At 34.1% G+C, this 24,589-nt stretch overlaps 1 protein-coding gene across 4 annotated transcripts in view; it reads left to right on the forward strand.

Moving 5' to 3' along the window:
- The window catches only part of SNX13 (sorting nexin 13), a 148,255-nt gene that overhangs the window by 35,225 nt on the left and 88,441 nt on the right, over nucleotides 1-24,589 (forward strand). For all 4 annotated transcript variants that reach the window (XM_076006395.1, XM_076006393.1, XM_076006394.1 and 1 more), the window contains 4 exons: nucleotides 10,421-10,533; nucleotides 14,122-14,224; nucleotides 15,643-15,732; nucleotides 16,793-16,914. In XM_076006395.1, coding sequence (XP_075862510.1) covers nucleotides 10,421-10,533; nucleotides 14,122-14,224; nucleotides 15,643-15,732; nucleotides 16,793-16,914 — 428 coding nt within the window. Of the gene's footprint in view, nucleotides 1-10,420; nucleotides 10,534-14,121; nucleotides 14,225-15,642; nucleotides 15,733-16,792; nucleotides 16,915-24,589 lie in introns of those variants that run through there.

A 24,589-nucleotide genomic window follows, 5' to 3' on the forward strand; every position in this document is an offset into this window, starting at 1 on the left:
TTAGTGTTAGCGTCAACAGGGGCTGGGGAGGTGAGGGTGGTGGGAAACATCCATGGCTGTGAGTGTCCCCCCGGAGCCTCAGTGTGCAGGACCTACTGAGATATTTGAGATATATTTGATTCTATTGCATAGTAGGGTAAGAGGAAAACACTTGACTGGAAGCCACAGAAAATTGTAGTAGAAGAGGAGACAAGACTGAATCCCTGAGTTTAGAAGGTTGAGAGAGAGAGTAAGTAATAATGGGGTCTTGAGTTAGATGGGCTGAGGCTCATCTGTGGTAATTTATACTAGCAGTGAATCTTTGCCACCTTTAGCTCCTTATGATTCTGGGACTTGAAATTCTAGTGGTTTTTAGGGAGGGTATTTTTCTATTATTTTATCCACATATTTAAGTATAAAATTATAAAACACACAACACAAAAAATAGCTTGCTGTTTTGCTCCAAGAATGTAACCAACATAAATAGAAATGTTTCTGTCAGTCCTTGGCTTTCAAGTTTTAAACACTTGATTTACCAGATGAACTAAGAATATGATTTTTTAAGGCTGACTGTTTTATGTTGATTTATTTATTTTTGTTGAATCAAGGTAAAGAATTTTTACAGGAAATCTCCTACTCATTCCGTAGGATAATCAAGGAGATATTTGGAACTGACCTTTGTTCTATTTGTTTACTCTCTGAGAGGGAAGAGTAATGGTTCTTGGAAATGGAACTTTAATAGTTTTGAATTTGCATGTTCACACTTAGGAACAGATTTCCCTTGTAAATCCATTTGTGTTAAAATTAGATCTTAAAATTTAAAGTTATATATTAAAAATGTGTCACAAAATATTAGAATTTGTTGATTCTTGATCTAACCAGCTTTTGATTATTTCTGATTGGATTATGAGAGGAAGTTATGCAGTAGGCCTCCTGAATAAAGGAGCTGTGATTGTTGTTTGAGAGAGGAGTCTAGATGGAGCTAAAGTATGTGTGAATTTATGTCAACTGAAAGTCTGATCTAATAATTTCTCTTAATTATGTGATACATATTTTATATATGCCTACATTTTCTCTTAAGGTTTTCTGTATCAGAGTTATTGATCTGTTATTTCCTATACTAAAATGAGTGATTATGAAAGCTGTGAAATGAATCAAAGCAATTACTTTTAATATTGTGTGAAATAGGGTTTTCTACCTTTTATTAGAAGTTGAATTTCTTTTCTTTTTCTTTTCATTTGTTCTTTTGGGCATTGGTAAGTCTGACCATGTATCAGTTTATTATAATTCATAGGTAGTGCCCTCTGGCTGTCATTCTCCCTGTTAAATCATCTTGTACTTGAGACTATTTATATGTAGTTTTAAAAATTACATTTTGGAAACTCTTCAATAATGCATTTATCCCTCACAACTAATGCATGTAGAGTAAGGATCATATTCTTACTTTGTTGCCATTTGTAAACAAAATCTTTAAATATATTTAGACATAAAAGTATAAATAGCCCTGAGCATTGGGCTTAAGTTCAGTAAACATGTTATTCTCTCTTCTGTATTTGAAACAGTGAATTTAGAAGAGAATTTTTCAAACATAAAATTTCAAACATTAAAAATAGAATAGTATAATGAACTCCCTGTGCCCATGTCCTGCCTAAATGTTTATCAACTCATGGACAATTACATTGCATCTGTATCCATTTTTACTTTTTCCACTGCCTACCTCCAGTAATTATTTTGAAGCAAATTCCAGATTATGATTTCATCTGTAAATATTTCATAATGCATCCTTAAAATATAAGGATTCTTTTTGTTAAAACAGAATCATAATACCATTTTGCCACCTAAAAAAATAAGCAGTAACTCATTAATATAATTGGATATTTAGAATATGTTTAGAATTAACAAATTTCTTCCTTTCCCACTTCACTCTCCTCTTCCTCCTCCTCTTCCTCCTGTATTTTTGTTAAAATCTGTTTGAATAAACCTTACACATTGCAGTTTTAATCTAGAGATTTACTCCAAATCCCTTCCCCCACTCTGTTTTCCTCCCTCGCACTTCATTTGTTGTATAAGACAATAAGGGCAGATGACCTTGCACTGAGGTCTTTTGCCCTTAGTGTTTCCCATAATCTCAGTTTTGCTTAGTTTATCTCCATGGTGTGGTGAAACATTTTCTCAGTCTTCTGCATTTCATAAATCAGATTTATGTTTGATTTTTTATTTTTTTTTTGCAGCAAGACTTTTTCATGATGGTGGGGTATATTTTTCTTTCATGAGGCATATGATGCTGGTCTTTTTGTGTGTGTCTCTCTCAATGGTAGCAGCTAGGTGCCACTAGACCCCTAATTCATTAATGTATGCAATATGGTGATATTCTAATTTTGTCATTTCTTATATGGAATATTTCATTTTGTATTTTTTTATTATATTTTTCTGAAGAATCCTAATGACAAAGGAATATCTCTTTAAAGAGAAACTGGATTTTCATCAACTGCTTGATTATCTTGATAAACACTTATTTCTATACCATACAAAATTATGGTGTGGTTACTTTAGCACTCTTTGAAGATGATCAATGAAATTTTTAAAAAGTATTTTAGGATCTCCTGAATTCAAATATTTGCAGTGTTCCAATCTATTACAGTTATTATTCTTACTGATTTATCTTTAGCCAGTTGATGCCTCTTCAGGTTGTCTCCTGAGTCCTCTTGACATATCCTTGGTAGTCTTTGGTAGCTTTCTGGTGCTCCAGGTTCATCTTAAACTTACCTCTTGCTCCACACTTTGAATTCTGCATTCCTCCAAGTAGTCTTGATTCATATTAGTGGAACTAGCTACATTTTTTTACTGCAAGATAGAATATTTTTTTGTAGGTATTTTTCATTGTTGTTCTTAGGGTATATCCTACTAAGGATTCACAAATTAATGTGTTGTAAAATCACTTGGAGTAGTTTCTCTGTGTGGTTATTCTACTTTGTCAGCGTATACAATTGTTTGTTTTTGTAATTAAGCTATGTACACTGCTACAAAATCATATATACAAGAACGGGGTATTTTTAGAGATGTGTAGCTCTTATCCCTGTACCCTGTATCCCATTTCCTACTTTCCCCATATATTACCATTTTTATAAGTTTTTGTGTATCCTTACATTTAAAAAATAAGTAAATATGTGTGTATTTATAACTCCTTCCATTTCTTACATGAATAATAGCTATACATTACTAGTATGCAATTAAATTGAGGAAAAATAATCAGGCTAAATATGCTAATACAAAGAGAACAATTTGCTTAAAATAAATAAATTAGTATTTTCTGATATCTTGATGGATTCTGTTAGCTCACATAGTTATCTCACATAATTGAAATTTAATTGTCTTATTCTGTGGCAGCTTTAAAATTATTGCTTTCAATTATTTTTAAGGGAATGCTTCTCCTTTTTATGTGAGATACTGTGTGTGTGTTGTATGTGATATCAGTCCCATTCCTAAACAAATTTAAAATAGGCCTTTATCAAATGAAAACATGTATAAGGAAGTGAATCTGTTTTTTCTCAAATATTAAAAAATCTGCCATAAAAGAATCTAATGTTTTCTTTTTGATGGAGATTTAAAGTTTAATCTTTTAAACAATTTATTATTTATTGAAAGCTATTAATAAAGCACAAAAACGTGTGTAGCTGGGAAAATATTATTTCTGAAAGCTCCTTTGATTAATTTGTTTCAACTTTGACTATAGAGCTAGAACTTTTATAAGAAATTCAGGAGGCTGTAATAAAGTAGTTTTGCAATTTGAGGCTTTGAATATTTGCTGGAAGCCTGTCAAGATTGTTCTTTGCTATATATTCCCAACCATTCACAGTTTAAATACTCTTATTATTCTTTTTATATCAGGGAAAGCATTCAGTAAATACAGTCTTTTGATTTTTTCATGTTGTGGTTGCTTCTCCGTAATTCAGTGACTCCCAGTGTATAGGTTGTAGGGCAGGGAGGGGATCTGTGACCTAACCTTGTTTGTATCCTGAATAAATAATACACATTATGAATATATCTGCTATTATTTTAAACTGTGTGTAGATAATTTTATAATTGATAGAATCTAGGTTTAACAAACACTGAATTTGTAGTAGCCTATTATCTCATATTTTCTTTATCATTGGACGTTTGGAGTCCTACTATTAGCATGTGATAGTCAATGATCTTTTATAACTATTGCTTTTTTTAAAAATGGAGAGTTTATTCAGATAGTCACATATATATATGGACATAATTCATTCTTGGAAATATTTGAAGTTGAACAATATACCTATGCCATAAAGGAGATGGTTCTGTTGCCAAAGAATTGAAAATACATAGAGGTGTGTGCATTTATGTGTATGTATATCCTCTCATTGTAGGAGTCCCCAGTTCGAAGAGGAATGAAAAACTTCACAGGTATCCAGTGGTCATCATCTTTGCCTAATGGCTAGTTAGCCAGCTGGGAGACAAGGGTAGTTGATTAAGTTTTCTACCCTTTCTACAGGCCCTCTCTCCCTCCTGGCTCAACAGTTGAGTTGAAAACTTGTACCGTTCTTGGGCGAGGCAAACACATTACATGTAACCAAAATGTTTGTACACCAATAATATCCTGAATTGAAAAAGAAAAAAAAAAAGAAAGAAAGAAAACTTGTACCGTGTCTCAAGTCTTTAACCATCCTTACAAGGATATACTAGGTACCTTAAATACGGTTGAGTAGAAGAGAATCTTTATTCTGTCATTGGACCATGAAAAGAGAGGTTTGGGGCCAGTTGACCCAACATATGTACTGATGATCCCTAAGTGGCTGATCCCCTAAGAGGAAGTAGTGATGCAGACAGGTTGGTGTTAGGGTATGTTGAGCCAGCTAAAAGAACACTATTTTTATATGTCTGTCCCAAGGGAGAATGAGGACCAAACCCTTGAATAGTTGTTTTGAGGAGGGGAGGGTGGGGTTTTGGTGTTTGTTGTGCTGGTAGGATTATATAGTGTACCTGAAGCTGGAAGGTGAGGCTGAGAAGGAGCACTGCAATTTAAAGTCCTTTTCTTTTTCACTTTCCCTTCCCTTTTTCCCCTGTCCTTGGTCTCCCCTTTTCTTTTCTCCCTTCTCTTTCCTTTCTTCCCTTATTTCACTTCTTTAATTAGTACATTAATTGATTTGTTTCATATTTAGTAAGCAGTTTCTATGTACTAGGCCTTGGTTAAATTGTTATATAATGTTGAATGAGACAAGGTTCCATGTCAGGAGCACAGTCTATTGAAATTACCTACAGAAGAATTTCCAACTTATTGTGGATAGAATAAGGTGGAAGAAAAACAGGCTATACTTGTAATAAGGCCACTCTTCTTATGGCTACTTTTGTGATTGAACTGTATATCTCTCTATATATATATATTTGTATCTATTACTTCTGTAACACAAATTGGCATTGAAGTAGTGTCAACTTTAAGATTCTCAGCCCTGTTTGGCTGCCCTATGCCATATAATGATTAAAATATACTAGGTCAATTATAACTTTGAGAGTGGTTGACGCACTCTAGTTAGACTTATCTCAGAGTTCAAGGTCCTTTCTATGGGAATTCAGTCTATTCTAAAACAACTGTTTCCACTTACTCCCACTCTCCACATGAGCCAGGATAATTGAGGCCCACATTAGATTAGCTGTGCAATTATGAACAGAGTTGCTTAACTAATCTGCTATAGCTTTACTTGACCTGAGAGGTGATGTCACAACTCAGCCCCTTTGTCATACCAGTGGAATCAAAGAGAGGTTTAGTGAGTTTGCAAAGGTTGTATAGAAAGTGCGAACTGCAATCTGTAATTTCTGACTCTTCTTAGATCTGTATTATGCTGCCTTTTCCTATCATAAATATCTGTGGTGAGGATCAAATGAGATTAATGTCAGTGTGCCTTGACAGGCATAAAATATAACAAGGGTAAATTATTTCTACTTGCTTTCTATTGTCAGGAGGCATCTGTGATCCTTTATGTTGTCATTTCTTGATTCTCAGTATCTTGGAAACCGAGGTTATTTTTAATGTCTTTTTGTGTCCCTGAGCTCAAGGCCAAACTGATACGTGTAGGTTATCTGGGCAAGCTAACAAATCGACACCCCTTGAAACTGAAATTCTTTGTTTGAAACTGAATTAATTTATTTAGAGAATACATGGATAAGCTGATTTTCTAATAATAAAAAGTATATAGTTTATGTTCAGACAGGGATTTATTACATTCATTTATTACAAGCAGTTTTCTGATTAAGTTTCTTGGGAGGTATATTAGTCTGACTTATATTTAGATAAAATAAATTATTCCTTTATGATTTTGACATTTTTTCTTACTATACCTGTAATTTCAGGTAATTGTCAGCTGACAAATGATATGGTTAGTTAAGAAGTCAGGATTTACCTAGGAGCAAATCTGACTTTTATCAGCTGTGTGACCTTACGCAGTACTTTAAAACTTCTCTGAACTTTAGTTTCCTTATTGTTAAACTAGGCATTATAGTGATTAAGCTAAAATTGACCACTGGACCATGGTTCCATTTACTCCCCACAGTAACCACATGACATAGATGAGGAAATGAAGGCATGTAATGGTTACAGAACCAATAAATAGTAAAAGATTTGAACTCAGGTAGTCGTAACTCAGCCCATAGTTTTTGAAAACCTTGTTACTACCTTCTTGACTGCTTCGTAAGTTGTTTTGTAGAGTAAATGAGATGTAGTATGTAGAATGCTTGGTACAATTTAGTTTTCAGAGCTTTTTAATTTTGGAATTGTGACTAAGGTTTTATATACCTAGAAATTAATTTAGGGAGAATTATAAATATTTAATTGTACTTGGTTCTAAACAGTTCTGTGGTAGCTTGTTAGCTTGAAAGAATCACAGGCTCCTCCCAGACATACTGGATTATAATTTGTATTTTAAGAATTTGCATTTAAGATCCTTAAAGTTTGAGAAATACAATAGTAGATGATCTTGAAGACTTCTTCCAATTCATGGTTGTGAGTGATTCTGGGACCAGCCGGCATGGATATTTTAGTGTAGATTATTGCATTTAGCAAAGAAAATGGTAGTACCTGAAAGGCTTTGTCTTTTCGGTTTTTTTTTTTTTTTGTTTTTTTGTTTTTTTTTGAGGCAGCATCTCACTCTTTTGTGGATTAGAGTGCAGTAGCATTATTGTACCTCACTGTAACCTCAGACTTCTGGGCTCAGGCAATCCTCTTGCCTCAGCCTCCTAAGTAGCTGAGACTATAGGTATACAGGTGTGTGCTACCATGCCCAAGTAATTTTTTTAAGGTCTCGCTCTGTCACCTGGGCTAGTGTGTCATCACAGTTCACTGCAACCTCAAATTTCTGGGTTCAAGTGATTCTCCTAACTTAGCCTCCTGGGTAGCTGGGACTATAGGCATGGTCTACCACACCTGGCTAATTTTTCTATTTTTTTGTAGAGATGGGGTCTCATTCTTGCTCAGGCTAATTTCCAACTCCTGGCCTCAAGCAATCCTCCTGCCTCAGCCTCCTACAGTGCTAGAATTACTGGGGGAGCCACTATACCCAGTCTTAAAGGATTATTTTAATGTAAATCACTGTGCTGTAGATTTTTTTCTATTGCTTGCCTTCCATTATAGGGCAACTTTTGAGGTAATCCCAGTTTGAATTTGTGAAAGGCTTTTGACATAGAACAAAATTATTCTAAATTTTATCATCCTGTCATTTTAGGGAATAATTAGAACTCAAAATTTTTAGTCGTGTTAGATTGAATGTTTTTAATTCATCTCACTAAATAATAAGACAATATCAGCCAACTATAGTTATGAGACACTAAAAATAATATACAAGTTTATTTTTGGACAGTTCACTGTTCTGATGTTTTAGTGAATGTTTGAAGTTAAGTTGTAAGAGGTTAACTACAAAGCAAATGAGCTCTTGCTTGATTAGAAATTTTTGATTTTATTAGTCTCAGGAATTAAAATAAAAACTCAAACTTAAAGAAAGGATCCTCTTGTAGGTTTTTTGTTTTTTAATGTGACAGACAATAGTGTCTGTTTTGTTCAGGACAGTGTAGATATTCACAAATATTTGCCAAATGAATAGGAGTTTGTTTTCGGTGATTTTTGTATCCTTTTCAAATGAGTTATAAGAGACATGTAAAAGTCTGAAAACTCGACTTTCTAGAGTCTAGACAAATTGAAGATTTCCCCTTATTAAGTAATTGCTGTATTAATCTCCATATCAACTAATTGTGATTTTTTTTGAATATTTATGAAAGATGTGATTCAAACATAAGAATCAGTAAGACATTTATATAGTTTAAAGCAAACACCTGGTTAAGAAATAGAACACTACTGAGTATTTAAGAAGCCCCCCTTTGTGTTGTCTTTCAGTTGAATGCTGTTTTATCCTCAGAGATAGCCAATCTCTTGGTTTTGTTTTTAAGACCTCTGAATATATCCTTAAGCAATAAGTTGTTCAGCTTTGAAAAACTGACTGGAAGCATAAATCTAATTGTGTAAAGAAAGGGTAATATTGCTAATATTAGATCAAATCTCACTCGAGAAGGTAGGTTGAATAAATTATCCTGGTCACAGTCTGGTTTCAGTTATCTGGAGAGTTTACAGTAACTTTTCTGGGGAAGTCAATGGGAAAAGTGTTGAGTGAGTCTTGGGAAATAGCATCTGTTTCCCATAGTCGGGCATCTGGCAGTAATACAGTATGGATCAGGTAGGTACTGGATGTTCAGCAGAAGTATTATCAGAGGAACTAGGCTGCTTTGTATTTTACTCTAAATCGCTAAGTTCTACTTTCAGCTCTTAGAAGAAAGCAGAGGAGACCACTTCTGTAGGTGAAATAGGATTCAGGGGAGAGAGCATGAAGGCAGAGCAGAAACTTCATTAGCAGGCATTCTTTCCTCTGGTTGAAAGATAATAGTGGCCAGGATGAGGAAAAAGGATAATAAAATTCAAATGAACAAGAGTTGTGCTAGCCTTTTATAAAAGAAAAAGCCAAAACTACTCCACTGGGGTACATAAAAGAAGATATAAAAAAAATTGAAAAAATATTATTTTGGGATAGGAAGACTCAGTATTATAAATCAATTCTCCTGAAATAAATCTTATCCAAGATTTCTGTTCATGTGTTATCTAATTATTCAAGCTTCTTGGACCATATGCAGTAGCTTTATTTTTCTCCATTGCATTTATGCTCAGCTGATATAACTGTATATTTCCTTATTTGTTGGTCTTTTCCCCCCTTCTTATGAAAAAAACTTACAAAGGTATGTGAACTTAGGAGGGCATGTTTGTGTTTCCTTCTTACTAGACTGTAGACTTAAGGTTATGTTTTGTTTCTTGTGGTATCCTCAGCACCTTGAACTGTGCTTATTAGTACAGAGGAAGCAGTCAATGACTAGTGAATGAATGAATAAATAAAACTCTCCTTTCTCTCATAATCCATGGCACTTATTGTCTGTTCTGTAGTTTTCTGGTCATTAATTTTGTTCAGTTTAGCATCTTATAATGCTTTCTATTATTTTCTTTTGGTTCATTGTCTAATTGTTTCATTCCTGTAAGACATTCTCTATGCTCCTTGATGGCAAGAGTGGGACAAATGCATCCTTTGTGTACTACCTCACAGTGCAAGGCGAATGGATGTAGGAACTTGTTGAATTGAATACATTTATTTATTCAAAATGACTTAAATTGCTAGAATCCAGTTTGCCCTCAACAAAAGGAGTATTTTTTATTGGGTAAAACAATATAATTCTGTACAAAATGGGATTTTTTTGGTTAATTTTTTAAGGATGGAGATTTTTTGGAGATATTTTGTTGAGCACATGGTAAATTTTGGTAACTGGAAGTTGAAACTTTTCTAATTATAATTGTATGAGTTTCTGCACACAATTGGGTAGAAGAAAAAAATGTCACTATTTTCAGTGAGATAAGGATTTCTTACCTTGAAATTTAAATTAAGAAAAAGCTCCTTATGCTGTAGTTATATTGGGACTTAGCTTTAAACTGAAATATTAATTATAAATAAGTATAACTTTGTAGCCTACTTAACCTTTTATAAAACTTTTACATATATAAATATGCAAATGTTTTAATAAATACTTTGTTATATTTCTCATGCCAGCATGCCATTCAACAGTTTGTAACTATTTCTCTCTTCTTGTATCTTTGCATTACCACTAGTTTTCTTTTTGTATCATTGTTGATGTGCTGTAAATCTCTGTACATAAATATTTTATAAATTGTTTTTTGGAGATAAATTTTCAGCAGTATACTTTACATTTCCAAAAGCAAATATTTTAACAGTTGCTGAAACCATAAATGTTTAAAAGAAGAAATTTAAATCTAAAAAGTTTTGTTCCTTTCTAATTCATATGGAGAATTATTTATTTATTATATTTTTTTGCTTTATTTCAGGCCAGTCTATCCATATGGGGATGGGGAAGCCTTGGCATTGTCCTTTTTCTAATAACCTTTGGACCCTTTGTAATATTTTATTTGGCATTTTATATCCTCTGCTTTGTGGGTGGGTAAGTATACGCAATGATAATTTTACAATTCATGTGTCATGTTTTATTCAAATGCAAACAAATGACTGTGATAAATGGGAGTGTGATTTATTTCTGAATGCTATTTTTTAAATAAACTTTTTATTAAAATTTTAAAAAAGTAAAATTAAGACACTCATAGAAATAAAAACAGTGATGATTATTATTTGTACCAGGAATATGGGTAATCATATTCAAAAATGAAATTTCAATTTCTGAAGATATGAACTTTTTTTGGTGAAAATAAAGTTGAAATTTTCTTGTCCATTATATGTAACTTAAATTGAGATGACACAACTAGTTTTACATTGTAGAAATTGTTTCACTGATTAGACTTCAAACAATAATGTTAATTATTTCTATTAATGAATGTTGTCATTGTGGCCTAGAGAATTCAAATAAATGCCTGATTTTGCATTCTTCACCTTGTAGTCATTTGGTTTGCAATGTGTGTTTTCTTTTAAGTTGATAAACCTTTTATAAGGGAGGATCAGTTATAATTTATTATAGCTTCATATACAGGCATGATTTGTAAGAAAATGTTAGAAAATGTATAGATAAGTGAGATGCTTGTTATTTGGACACTCACCTACATAGCTTAGCTGAAATGAATATTTTATTGTTAATGTGTGTGTATTTATATGATATATTTATGTAATTAGTTGTGGAATGAACACTTATGAGTTTGTTTTTTAAAAAATCTTTTGATGCCCTAGACATTTGGAAGAGTTGTTTGAGCCTGTAAGTTTAGAGGATTTAGCTGAATTGAATAGCTTATATGAATAGTGGCCTGAAAAACCGTATAAGACACTGAAGGATTGCTTAGCTTCCTAATATACCTACCACCTATCACTTCTTTTAGGGTACAGGCTTGAAAGTCATGCATGTTGTTGTCATTTTATAGGTAGCATACTCACTGATTGTTGAACAAGTGTGTGAATTATTTACATTGAACAGCGATGTCAAAGACTCTCTATAAAACTGTATTTTACATTAGATTTAGTGTTTTCATATTGCTTAAGTGTGATACTGTGTACTGAAACACTTAGATTTATTTCAGTCATAAGAGTCAGATACATGGAGTTCAGAACATCTTTATCGATGATAATCAAAGATCTTAGAGATCTACAGCCAATGGACTTCCTAATTATACTCCTCAGTCACAAATTAAGGCCATAGCATAGCTGTAAAAGCTGCATGGTTTTACAGCAGCAGGGTCAAGGCTACTGTTATCAATTGAAAGGAGATTATCTGTCTTGAGATGTTTTTCTGAAAGGGAGAAATTTCTTTAAATTTTACTAATTGAATAAGCCCTTGTGAAGAGTGAAGGAAAAGGATTTCAGAATATTTCCCAATACTTCAGAAAGGGAGGATATTGAAGGCAAAGGAAGGAGCCCTTGGAAGGTAGAAGGGTAGAGAATTATTTCTCTTTTACTGGCTGCTGCATATAATATTTGGGAAATAGAGAAGAGTGATCAGTTTATTAATTTTATAGTCTTAAGAATCTTTGTTGCTTCCTCCCTTTTTGAATCTGCTAATTTATGAAGGAATAGTTTTTAAAAAATCTTTTGGGTACTTACAGAGTTGTATAAAAATTTTTTGGTAAGGTGGGATAGTGGAGTGTGTGGGAGGGGTACTAAAAAACTCTTTAGATAATATTAAGTCATGAGGTGGGGTCTGAAATTTCAAGTTCACGATATATGTATCATAAATTGATCTGAAGTTCTGTTCCAGACTTTGTTGATCTCAGGAAACTCACTGCCACCAAAAGAGGACTTACACTAGCAGGCCACCCAGAGTCATCTCAGGTGGATGAGTTAATTAAGCATCCTCAGGTTATTCAGTTATGGTCAATGAGTACCATGAGTCAGATCTTTCTTATTTTTGTTCTAATTATGAAGAATGTCCCTTTTTTAATGTAACTTAGTGTAGTTTAATGCCTTATGAATTTAAAGTACAAAATAGGCTTTTAAGTATCAGTAAGTAAAATGATTGCATTTCATGTAATTAAAAATCATTTCTTAGTTTTAGTATGTTTTCTTATTGTATAAGTTTTAAAGATGTATTTTTTTTTTTGGAACTGATACATTTTCTTGTGGAACCCGTTCCTTTTTTGTGTGTGTGCTAATAAAGCTAATTATAACTTAAGTTTTAGGTTCTGCAATTTCCCCATCTAAAATGTTGATAATGTATTTATTTTGCTTATGGTTAAACCTAACCCCTGTATTTTAATATAAAGAGAATTTTTGGAAAGAAAACCTCTCAAGGGTTTTTTTGTTTTTTTAGTGTGGGATATTGTCGATACCATATTGTGGTTACTTCATGGCAGTCTGTTATATTTGTTGGTTTATGTGATTATTTGTAGTAACTGTTTTTTAGTTAAATCTCACAGTTGAAACTATTAATTAGTTTCTTTGTAAGATCAGACTGTTCCTTACCTTGCCTTCCTACTGTTGTATATGATGGGCAAAGGCTGTTTTATCAGTCTGCTTCATGTTGATGTTTTTAGAAATACAGTGTTAACTTAATATAAACATTTTATTGCATCTGTAAATGTGCTTAATGACTAGGCAAAACTGAAATAATAGGGCCAACTTAAATATTAGTAATAATATCAGATATAACACAGATGAAATTTACCAATAATTCTGAGGTCAACCTTTTACAAAAAAATCAAAAACAGAATTAATGGTATGAACTGATTTGACTTTATCTGTGTAGTACCTGTACTGAAGACCAGTGAAATGGCAGGTATCCACAAAAAGCAGAGGACTTAGAGAATCTTCCTTTCAGTAGTTGAGACTAATAATATTTAATTTTCACTATTCTCTTCTTGTCACTACAGTCTTTGAATTATTATAAGATTACTATAACATCATTATAAGATTAAAATTTAATTTTTTTGGTAGATTTCCAGCACTTAGCTTTATCGGTGAATTTTAGATATAGGAAATATTGATAACATTTAGTTAATACATACAGTGAAGTAGTTCTAAACCAGAATTTATCTTACCTGATACTATAATTGTTTTAAAAAATAACCTTTTTGGGATACATTCATATTTCTTTACTTAATTCTAGCCTTATTTGAAACAAATGATAATTAGATCATTTTTGCCTTTATAGCTTTTGTTTATTTTGTATTCATAGTGGCAAGTTAAATTACTATTAATACCTCACATTAATTAATTAGCAGAACCATAGAATTAGCTCATTTAGCTATAGATTTAAATCTCATTTTTCTTTATCCTTGGTTATTAGCTAACCTACTTATTTAATGAGGGCTGATTTTTCTCAAGTTTGAAAATGTCATCCGAGATTTTTTATGAAATATATTTGATTAAAACTTTGAAAAGCATTATTGTGTAATTCACAAAATGTTTATAGTTGTTTTTTTAAACTTAAGAATGTACCAAAAAATCTGTCAATTTCTTGCTTTCCCAACGTCACAAACTGACTTTTTAGTGAATGATAAGCCATTTTATGAACTCTGAAAAACGTATTTGGAAATAGATGTATTAAATTACAGAAAAATTCTTTTATGTCTATGATTAAATTTTTTTTCCCTAGGGGTTTAGTGGTTACTCTTCTATTTGGAAAAACAAATTCAGAGAAGTACCTAGAACAGTGTGAACATTCATTTCTTCCTCCAACATCAACTGGGGTTCCTAAGGTAAATAGTGTGACAGAATATGAAACCTCAAATATTAGTACTTTGCAGTAATAATAATGTGATCATCTATATATGGCTTGGCAGATTGTCCTATGATTCTTTTATGCTTATGGAAGATGTTTCAATCACATTGAGAAAATACATTTTAAAAAGTCACCTTGAAAACTTTCTTAGAGTAAAAAGTGAGAATGTAGATTTGAGGAAAAGATAGAAATTGGTTAGTTTAATTTCAGTGTTTTTCCTGCTGTCTTAAACACAGGATTTCAAAGCATCATGCATACGCTCTGTAAGAATGTCTGTGATTATTCTGTTTTGAGTGAAATAAATTACATAGGAACCAGAGGGAAAAAATGGATACTTTAGCTACTTTAAAAAATATGGCTTGCCATGAGATATGCAGTATCTTTAGTTTTAATAATTCAGGCCAAATTTTTACCATCTTGAATGGTGCTATTTTTCCATTTTTTTTCAAGATCATACTTTATAAATAAATTGGAATTGGATAGGCTCAGATTTGCAATGCCTTCAATTCTTGAGGAATTGAGGGGGTTTCATCTTGTTTGAAGAGAGACAAAGGGCTTGGAATTGATGCTAGTAAAAAACTTTGCAGTTATTAACTTGTCCATTATATTCTAAAATGTAGGAGATGTAGAGGTAAATAATGTATAATGTTATTTTGCATCAAGGAAATAAAAGAATTTCAGCCCCATTGCCTTTCATATGGATAAACTAATTTTTTCTAATACTTGTAACATTTTTATAATCTGAAACTTTTCTCTCCTCCTTTAGGACTCCTGTTAATATGTATTCTTTTAAGTTTACTTAAAAGTCATAATGAAATTTTCTTTTTTTGAACCATTTTTAGCCATTTTTAATGTACATTCAATTGAGTGGTCTTTACAGAGAATGGGAAATATTTTAAAAATTAAGATCATTAACAGTAATAAATCATAGTCAAAACTGGTTAAGTCTTAATAATCCATTTTTAGTAGATGGTATAAAAATAGTGATTTTGATTTATTTCTAAAATAAAATATCTTAGTGGTTTCATGTTATAACTTGGAGCATGCATTATATATATATATATTTATGTTTTGGTTTATATTTTTAAGAGTCTTCTACTTTTCATCGCTATTGTCAGGCTACTGATCTTTCTGAAGACTAAGAAGTAGAAAAGTATATTTTCCTTAGTTGCCAAAAATGATCCCTAAATAAAATCAATTAAAAAATATATTCATTTGGCAGTTGTTATACTGTTTTGGGCTGGGAAGAGGGAGGGGGAAGAGGAAGAGTGTTTAATAAAGACAGTTATTAATTTGACTCACTTGAAACACTAATTTTATAGTGTTAAAGGTTCATTGAAATATGGCAATGATATACCTGTACATTTATGATAAAATATTATGGTTTCCTTTAAGTGCTTAGAAGAAATGAAACGGGAAGCCAGAACTATTAAGATCGATAGAAGATTGACGGGTGCCAATATAATTGATGAACCTCTCCAGCAAGTGAGTTTTAGTATGTGGTATTTGAATTCCATATATTGTGTACCAAGTGTGTTTCTTTTGAAATATTAACATTTTTTGCTATTTAAATAATGTACTGTAATTTCATGATGTCATCCTTGAATTTTATACTTGAAGGTACTGCCTTATTAACTGACTTATGAAGTGGTTTAGTTAATATGAAAGGCTTTTGATTGAATTTGTATTTAGAAAAAAGTTTTTATTGACATATTTGATAGTGTTTCTAATAATTGTATAGTTAAAGTATAAGGCTTTTGCTGATGAACAAGCTTAGTGGTTTGGCACATCAGACTCTTTTCTGCTAGTTTTATTACTTTTTAAAAGTGGAAATAAAATACCTGATTTGATTCAAAAATATTCAAAAATTAGAATTAGGTAAAGAATTATTCCCCCCAAGATATTTTCTATTGATGTTTGTTTGATTTGATTATATGATCATTATAAAAATGTGTACTTTAAAATTTTAACATTTATTTTATAAATGAACCCACATTTAATTCATTTGATTTATAAAAATTATACATTGAATTGTTTTATTTGCTACTTATTGTCTAGCTGAATACTGTTGGCAGTATCAAAGGTATTAGTAAAATTAAGTGAATTCCTATATCATTTTGTAATTAGACTGCAATAGATCTGATGATATAATCTTAGAAAAACTGGGGTTTTTTGAGAATTAGGGTCCATCAGCATTACTTTTCATCTCATTCCTTTAAACTGATTAGAATTATTATAGCATTGAAAATTTATTTTTTATGTAAAGTTTGTCTTTACCTAAATTTGGGTGGGACTTGGCCATAGATAGTATTTTGATTTTTAAAAAATTTGGGCACTGGTAAGTTGGGATACCAAAGTCATTTAAAATTTTTGAAATGGTTTTTAGCATGTTGCTGCTTTTGTAATGAAGGCAGGTAATTAACACCACAATTTAGTATGTAGATAGTAAATATAAATTGGCAAATAATCATCTTAGTTTTTAGTTTACCAGTGTTACTTTTTAAATCTTAAAAAGTAATATTTTTTCCCAATATTTTTGTTGTAGGTTATCCAGTTTTCCTTGAGGGATTATGTCCAGTATTGGTATTATACATTAAGTGATGATGAATCTTTTCTTCTTGAAATTAGACAGACTCTTCAAAATGCACTCATTCAGTTTGCTACTAGGTAAGGACGCAACATTGTATTTATGCAGAAAAATTTAGGTATATTTTTTGTGCCAATAGGGAAAAAAACTTTCCATTGGGAGGGGGGACTTATTTCTTAAAAGGTAAGTAGAACAGAAAATTATTATTGTGGGATAACTCCCAGATTATAAAACTAGAACCCTTAATACTTTTAAATTACCCAAGATTTGAGGTTTTTATGGAATGTTTATCTTGATTAAGCCCTGCTCATTCAGTTTTATGCCAGTTTTTTTCCTCAGGGTCCAAATCAGGTGGCTTTTTAAAATTTTTTACCCCACTAATTGATAATACTTCCCCAGACTACTATTTTATTTGACTACTTTTATTTAATTTAGCTACTATGGAAATAGATTAGTTTCAGTATAATCACTATTCTCCATTATGGTTTCAGTATAACTGTTCTCTTAACTTTGGTACCTACCTAATGAAAGTCCTCTTAGAGGGAGGAGAAGGAACCAAAGGAACATAAGTCAGTGGAGAATATCTAGTTTATTTTTTTTCAGAAGAGACATATATTTTGAGGAGTTTGTTTTAAGAAACTTTTCTTGTGAGATATAATAAAATTCTTGCTTTACATACAAACCAGCTGTATACTACTTCCCATATGACAAAGTATTTTGGCCTATATCCCTGTACTTGAACTATTTGATTTTTTTGGTTGGGGACTATTTCATATCTATTTAGATTATATTGACTTTCATTTTAATTTTTGAAATCAAATGCTCTAGAAATTATTTATTTCTGAAAGAAAAGATTTTGTTTAGATGAGTTTGCAGACTTTTTTTAATTAAAAGATTTTGCTACTCAACATACAGATTTCTCTAGTAGCCTATATTTTCAAGGCAGGATGCTGCATGCCATGGTCATGAGTATTCTTCAGCCAGCTCTTTTTCCTCCTCACTTAGCTTCTTTTAATACAATCTTGTGATTCTGAGAGTCTTGGAGAATAGAGCTTTGCCCTAGGGTTGTTACTGTTTTCTGTTCTGTGTTGATAGACATTTCCAGTTCATGCTGTCCTCTGAGGACCTCCTCTATAACTCAGTTGATCCTAAAACTCTAGATTGGGGGAGGAGGATGGGATGTGTTTCTCAACCTCAGGCCATTGGGAAGCTCTGCACAAGGTTTATAGTTTGAACAATAACCTTAGTGATAGAGATGATTTGCACTCCGTCTCCCTTATAATTAGCAGCAAGCATTTGCAGGGTAGCCAGTCAGAGTTACTCAGTGGAACACAGAAAATATAATTGGTATAATCAGAGAAGGTCAGAAATGGATTTTATCTCTTTTATTTCATATGCAACATTATTGAGTGTTGTTCTTTCTGTGAACTCTTGTGAATACTTATGCATGCATTGCTGTCTATAATAACACTATCCTAATGATTTTCTTTTTCTTTGAAAGAGTGAGAATAAGAAGAGTTCATTATTCTTGTTCTTGACTGTTTAAAAGTATATTAAAATGTAACAAGTTTTAGACCTGGAAAGGGATTTGAACTAGTAATCTGAAGATTGAATTTGCATTCTGGCTCTACCACTTAGCTGTGAAACTGTGAGCAAGTGTTTTAAACTCTTTGAACCCTGGTTTTTCTTGTAAGGAAAATAAGTATAATAAAACCTGCCCTGTTCTATGTTCCTCACAGTATAATTATCAGGCTCAAATTCATCTATTCATTCAACTAATATTCTGGTCCTACTTCGTACCAGCCAGGTGCTGAGAATACAACAGTGAATAAAACAAAGTCCCTGCTCAGTGGAGTGAAATGAAAATCATACCTCTGAGAGCGTTTTGAAAATTGTGAAAGAATTTAGAAATTTAAGTTTTTATAACATCCAATACCCATAATTTCACTAATGAGGAAAGTTAAGTTCCAGAAACATTAAGTGGTTAGTCTAATGTTATCCAGTGAGATAGGGTTGGAATTAGAATCAGATTGTTATGAACAGTCTTGTGTTCTTTCTCCCATTCCCCATCAAATATATTATGATTGAGGTTATTCATCTTAAGTTTCCTGCCCTTCTTTTCCATTGTTGTAATGCCTTCCCTATTTTTGATCCCCTAGTCACTTTTTCTTTTCACTTCATGTCTTAAGTTTTTTTGTTTTTCTTTCTATAACATTCTGTTATCAATTTTAATATTTAGATGATAACTGGAAAAGCCACGTTTCTTCTAGACTGATCTGAATTTGTATCTTTGGCCATTTACTTAAGTTTTTGACAAACTAAAACTGATAATAACTACTTTAGAGACTGCTTTGAGACTAAAAAAATTATATCAGGTGAAGCCTTTTTTAGCACAAAGTAAGACTCAATGTTTGTTGATTTGTACCTTTTCTGTGAATGACTTTTCTACATTGGCTTTTTCTCTTACTACAAAAATATACATCTTACCAGAGACTCCCTGACTTTTTTCAGTGCCAATATCAAGAAAATTTGGTCTGTTTACAGTCATTCAAATACTTATTTAATCCTTCTGTGTACTGTGCACTGTGAAGCATATGACAGGAGCATAACTTACCACCTCTCTAGTTCAGCTTACTGAGTCCGCAAACCTGAAAATGTGTACAAAGCTGCGTTGTTTTTTTCCTGTAGACTGCTTCTATAGATTTGATTTTCAAAAAGGTCCTGTGAACCCGGAAAAGACTAAGAACCACTGATTTCTAATTTTTATATTTATTCATCAACTTTGAGAAACAATTAGAGAATGTCAGTATAAAATGAAGTGGTAAATTTTGAGTAAAAATGTGAAGAAAAGGATGAGAGTCTGAAGTCCTTCATTTGAGCTTTAGCTCTATTACTTATTAAGGTCCATGGCCTTGAATGAGTAAAACACATATATTTTTCGAATATGGGGCTATTAACTCATATCTCCTTATCAGGTTGTTAGGATTAAATGATGACATATGTGAGAGAGTACTTGGTAGCAATACCATTTTATTAGTACATTAGTACCTGTTACTCCAGTAGCAGTTTGGGGAAGGACACTTTTCTCAAGCACCCTTGAGTTCCTCTCAGGGGAACCTGGGTGTGAATTAGTCTGGAACTTCAGGGGATAAATCTTTGATAACCAGTGTATTTTTATTCTCTTTAAGTAAGATATTGTGACATAGGGTAAAGAGCCCTGGGCTAAGTGTCAGAAGATATATAATTGTACAAAGTACCATTAAGTTACAGTATACCATATACAGTATAAGATAAAATTTCTGAACATCTCTGTAAAACAGTAATACTTGTAACATACTCAAGAGTTGTAAGGGACAAATGAGATGATGTGGATGGAAAATTCCATAAAGTATGCATGAACCAGTAAATGACATTTTGAGCAAATTACTTGACTTTCTGTGCCTCTATCATCTGGCACACAGTAAGTCAGGAAATGTTAATTTTGCCATTATTGTTGCTACTGCTTATTAGTCTCCTAGATTATATACGCAGATTCTTTGATCTTGTCTTAGCTTTTTTTGTGAGAGGTGAGGAAGATAAAATTAAGGCACATGAAACAGAAATAGAGTAGTCATTTGTGTGGTACTGAAGCAATTTGTTATGTAGTGTGGGGCGCGGTGGCAACGCCATTCCAAGATGGGGCCCGCTTCCTGGTCAAACCCTGCTGTTAGTCTGACAAACAAGTGCTCAGCGCATGTGCAGAGTTTGTCTCCTCCCTTCCAAGTGCCTTATCCAATCAGAAAATGCCCAGTGTACTTACTGCCTTTATAAGCAGCCGCAGAACGCCTCGGCGTTCTCTGCATGTAACCAGTTAAGCAGTCCCCATTAAAGCGCTGTCAGAAGAACTCCGGTTGCCGCGTCTTCCTTGCTGGCGAGGCGGGCGCGACAAGTGGTGCCGAAACCCGGGAGCCGAAACAAGTGGTGCCGAAACCCGGGAGCCGAAACAAGTGGTGCCGAAACCCGGGAGCCGAAACAACTTTGAGGCACCAGCGGAGACGGCCTCAATAGAGGAGAGTTCAGAACTGACGCGTGGGACGGAATCGAATTCGGACCTTTGCTGACCAAGGTAGACTGTTATTGAGAGCCCGTGAGTTCCCTGCTTTCGTTACAGGCAGGGCAAAAGGTGCTCTTTGACCATCAAGACAGTACTTCAGAGTCAGACAAGAAAGAAGACCAAGGCAGGCGCGAGAGCCAGAGCGAGAGCCAGAGCCAGAGCCAGAGCGCCAGGAGAAAAGGGCGAGAAAGAAGAAAAGGGCGAGAAAGAAGAAAAGGGAGAGAAAGAAATGTAAAGGTACCAAAAGAGAAGGCCGAGAAAGAAGAAAAGGGAGAAAAAGAAATGTAAGGGTACCAAAAATAAAAATGACAAAGGAAAGGAAAGGACAGGACAGAAGACAGAGGAGATGCCTGCTTGACTACTGATACATTCCTGTTCCTGTTGAAGCTCCTAGCTCTATGACTCTGTTTAGATCTCGCAGAGATTTCGGGATCACAGCTGCGATTCATACTGCTCAGGCTCTCAACAATCTATCTGCTGGAGTAGCCGCAGCCCTCGACACTCAAGCCACTCTGAATGCCCATGTGAAGGGTGGGATTATGCTTCTGAATCAGCGAGTGGATTTAGTACAGGACCAGGTGGACACTCTTTGGCAGCTTGCGCAGCTGGGTTGTGAGTGGAGAATGACCGGCCTCTGTGTCACTTCTGTGCTCTATGAGAACTTTACCTTTGCCGCTAATCTTTCTAGACAGCTGTCTAGGCATCTAACAGGCAACTGGTCTGCACAGTTTGATTCCTCACTCAGAGACCTGAGACTGGCCATCGTTCACGTGAACTCCACTCGTGTGGATCTGAGCCTTGCCACAGGACTGACAGCATGGATTCAACAAGCCACCCATCATCTGAAGGAATGGTCCGGTCTTGCAGCCGTGGCCGTTTTGCTGATCGTTGCGGCTGTTGGCGGACTGTGGTGCATCTGTAGGCTGCAGGCCCAGAGAGGGAGGGACCATGTGGTATTGGCACAGGCATTTGCTGCGCTTGAACTGGGACAGTCTACACAGGTGTGGTTGACCATGCTTAAGGGTTAGCCTAGGTTTGGGTTGCACCCGCTCCTACCCCCAGGCATTTGGCAGACATGGCCTTTGCACTCTGAGGGATCTCTCCCATTGCACCAGATAAGGCATGTCTCCAATCCCACAGCCAGCCTTTGCACACCTCCGAGTTTTGCTCATTGCACGAGGTAAGGTGGTTGCTGGTGGAAGTGAGGCTCTGCATCCTTGATCGTACTGTCGAAGGACGGTGCTGAATGGTTGCTCAGTTCTCATTTAATTAATAAAATAGAGGGAGATGTGGGGTGCGGTGGCAACGCCATTCCAAGATGGCGCCCGCTTCCTGGTCAAACCCTGCTGTTAGTCTGACAAACAAGTGCTCAGCGCATGTGCAGAGTTTGTCTCCTCCCTTCCAAGTGCCTTATCCAATCAGACAATGCCCAGTGTACTTACTGCCTTTATAAGCAGCCGCAGAACGCCTCGGCGTTCTCTGCATGTAACCAGTTAAGCAGTCCCCATTAAAGCGCTGTCAGAAGAACTCCGGTTGCCGCGTCTTCCTTGCTGGCGAGGCGGGCGCGACAATGTAGAGTTGACCAGAGTAACTGAAGAATATCTCATGGGCCAAAACTGATCTTGAAGAATAGGTATATTTGGATAGGTTGAGATGAAGGACATCTTAAGAAACAAGAATAATATGAGCAAAGTCATAAGAAAGAAGATAAGGATAGTATGGTAGAAACTGTAAGTAGATTCAAATGAACAAGGGACCTCATTGTTGCTCTTGAAAGTGAAATGTGCTTAGCAAACTCCTTCATCTCTATTCTCCTTAACCCCAACATTAGAGGAAAGTCAATATATTCTAATGCTACTGTGTTCCTTCCTGAAGGGTTGGGGAGGAGGTTTAGATATGTAGGTTCCAGGATTCACTGGCTATGCTACTAATGATGTAACTGTTTCTGGAATAAGAGGGAGTATATTCTTTTCCATTTTCATACTACATTTTGCCATAGAAATAATGAAAATAAAGGACACATTCCTAGACTTGTTAAAAGCAAACACAACTCAAATAGTGGACATTTGCAAGAGTAAAAGCTTTATACTTTTTCCCCCATTTTATATTCTTTGTCATTTGCAAACTTAGCTCAAAACTTACCCTTATTTATTAAAGTAGAACAATAAACAGTTTGAAACTATGTGTTTAAAAGAAGAGGAAATAAGTTCATGTTTTTATATCTATAAAATAGATCGGGAGATAATATATAATTCACAAACTCTACTTGTCACCCACTTAAAGTCAATGGCTTCAGCAAACTTCATCACCCTCAATTTAAGAAGATTTTAATATCTTCACAAAGAATCTTTGTATCCATTATCAGTCACTTCTGTATTCTTTTAAGCTTCTAGCTCTAGGTGACTACTATTCTTTGTTTTTCTGGATTTGCCTATTCTGGGCATTTTGTATGAATGAAATAATATATGTAGTCTTGTGGGATTGGTTCTTTCACTTACCATAATGTTTTCAAGGTTCATTCACGTTGTACATGTATTAATACCTATTCTTTTTTTATTGCTGAATAATATTCCATTGAACTTATCAGATTTTGCATATCTGTTCATCAGTTGATGGACATTTGGGTTGTTGCTACATTTTGGGTGCTATGAATACTACTATGAACATTTGTGTACAAGTTTTTTTTTGTTTGTTTGTTTGTTTTTGCGACAGAGTCTCACTCTGTTGCCTGGGCTAGAGTGAGTGCCGTGGCGTAAGCCTAGCTCACAGCAACCTCAAACTCCTGGGCTCAAGCAATCCTGCTGCCTCAGCCTCCCGAGTAGCTGGGACTACAGGCATGCACCACCATGACCGGCTAGTTTTTTGTATATATACTAGTTGGCCAATCGCGCCAGGCCAATGTATACAAGTTTTTGAGGGACATATGTTTTAATTTCTCTTGGGTATATGTCTAGGAGGGTAATTTCTGGGTCACATGGTGTTTAATCTTTTAAGGAACTGCAAACTGTTTTTCAAAACGGCTACATTTTGTTACATTCCCACTAGCAATGTATGAAGGTTCATATTTCTCCACATCCTTACCAACACTTAAGTTATTGTTGTCTGTCTTTTTATCTTTTATTTTTCACAAGCCCACAATTAACATCATATTGTCTGTCTTTTTGATCATAGCCATCCCAGTGAGTATAAAGTAGTGTTTCATTATGGTTTTTATTTGCATTTCCCTGATACTAATGATTTGAGCTTTTCATATGTTTATTGGTCATTTATATATCTTCTGTAGAGAAATGTCTATTTAAATTCTTTCACCATTTTTAAATTTGGTTACTTGTCACTTTATTATTGAGTGTGCTGCTGCCTCTTGTTTTTGTAAATATGGTTTTATTGGATAGTCATGCTAATTTATTTGCATTTTGTCTATAGCTGATAATGTGCTACAGTGGCAGAGTTGATGAGTTGTAACAGAAGCAATGTGGCCTTCAAAGCCTGAAATAGTTGCTAATTGGCTCTTCAGAGAAAAAGTTTATTGACCCCTGGAATAGACAATTTTGTAACCATTATAATATGTAAGAAACATTATTAGATATATAGGAAATATATTAGAATCAAAATTATACAAAGGGCCGGGCACGGTGGCTCACGCCTGTAATCCTAGCACTCTG

Source organism: Microcebus murinus, chromosome 9, assembly GCF_040939455.1.
Source record: "Microcebus murinus isolate Inina chromosome 9, M.murinus_Inina_mat1.0, whole genome shotgun sequence".
NCBI classification, from domain to species: domain Eukaryota; kingdom Metazoa; phylum Chordata; class Mammalia; order Primates; family Cheirogaleidae; genus Microcebus; species Microcebus murinus.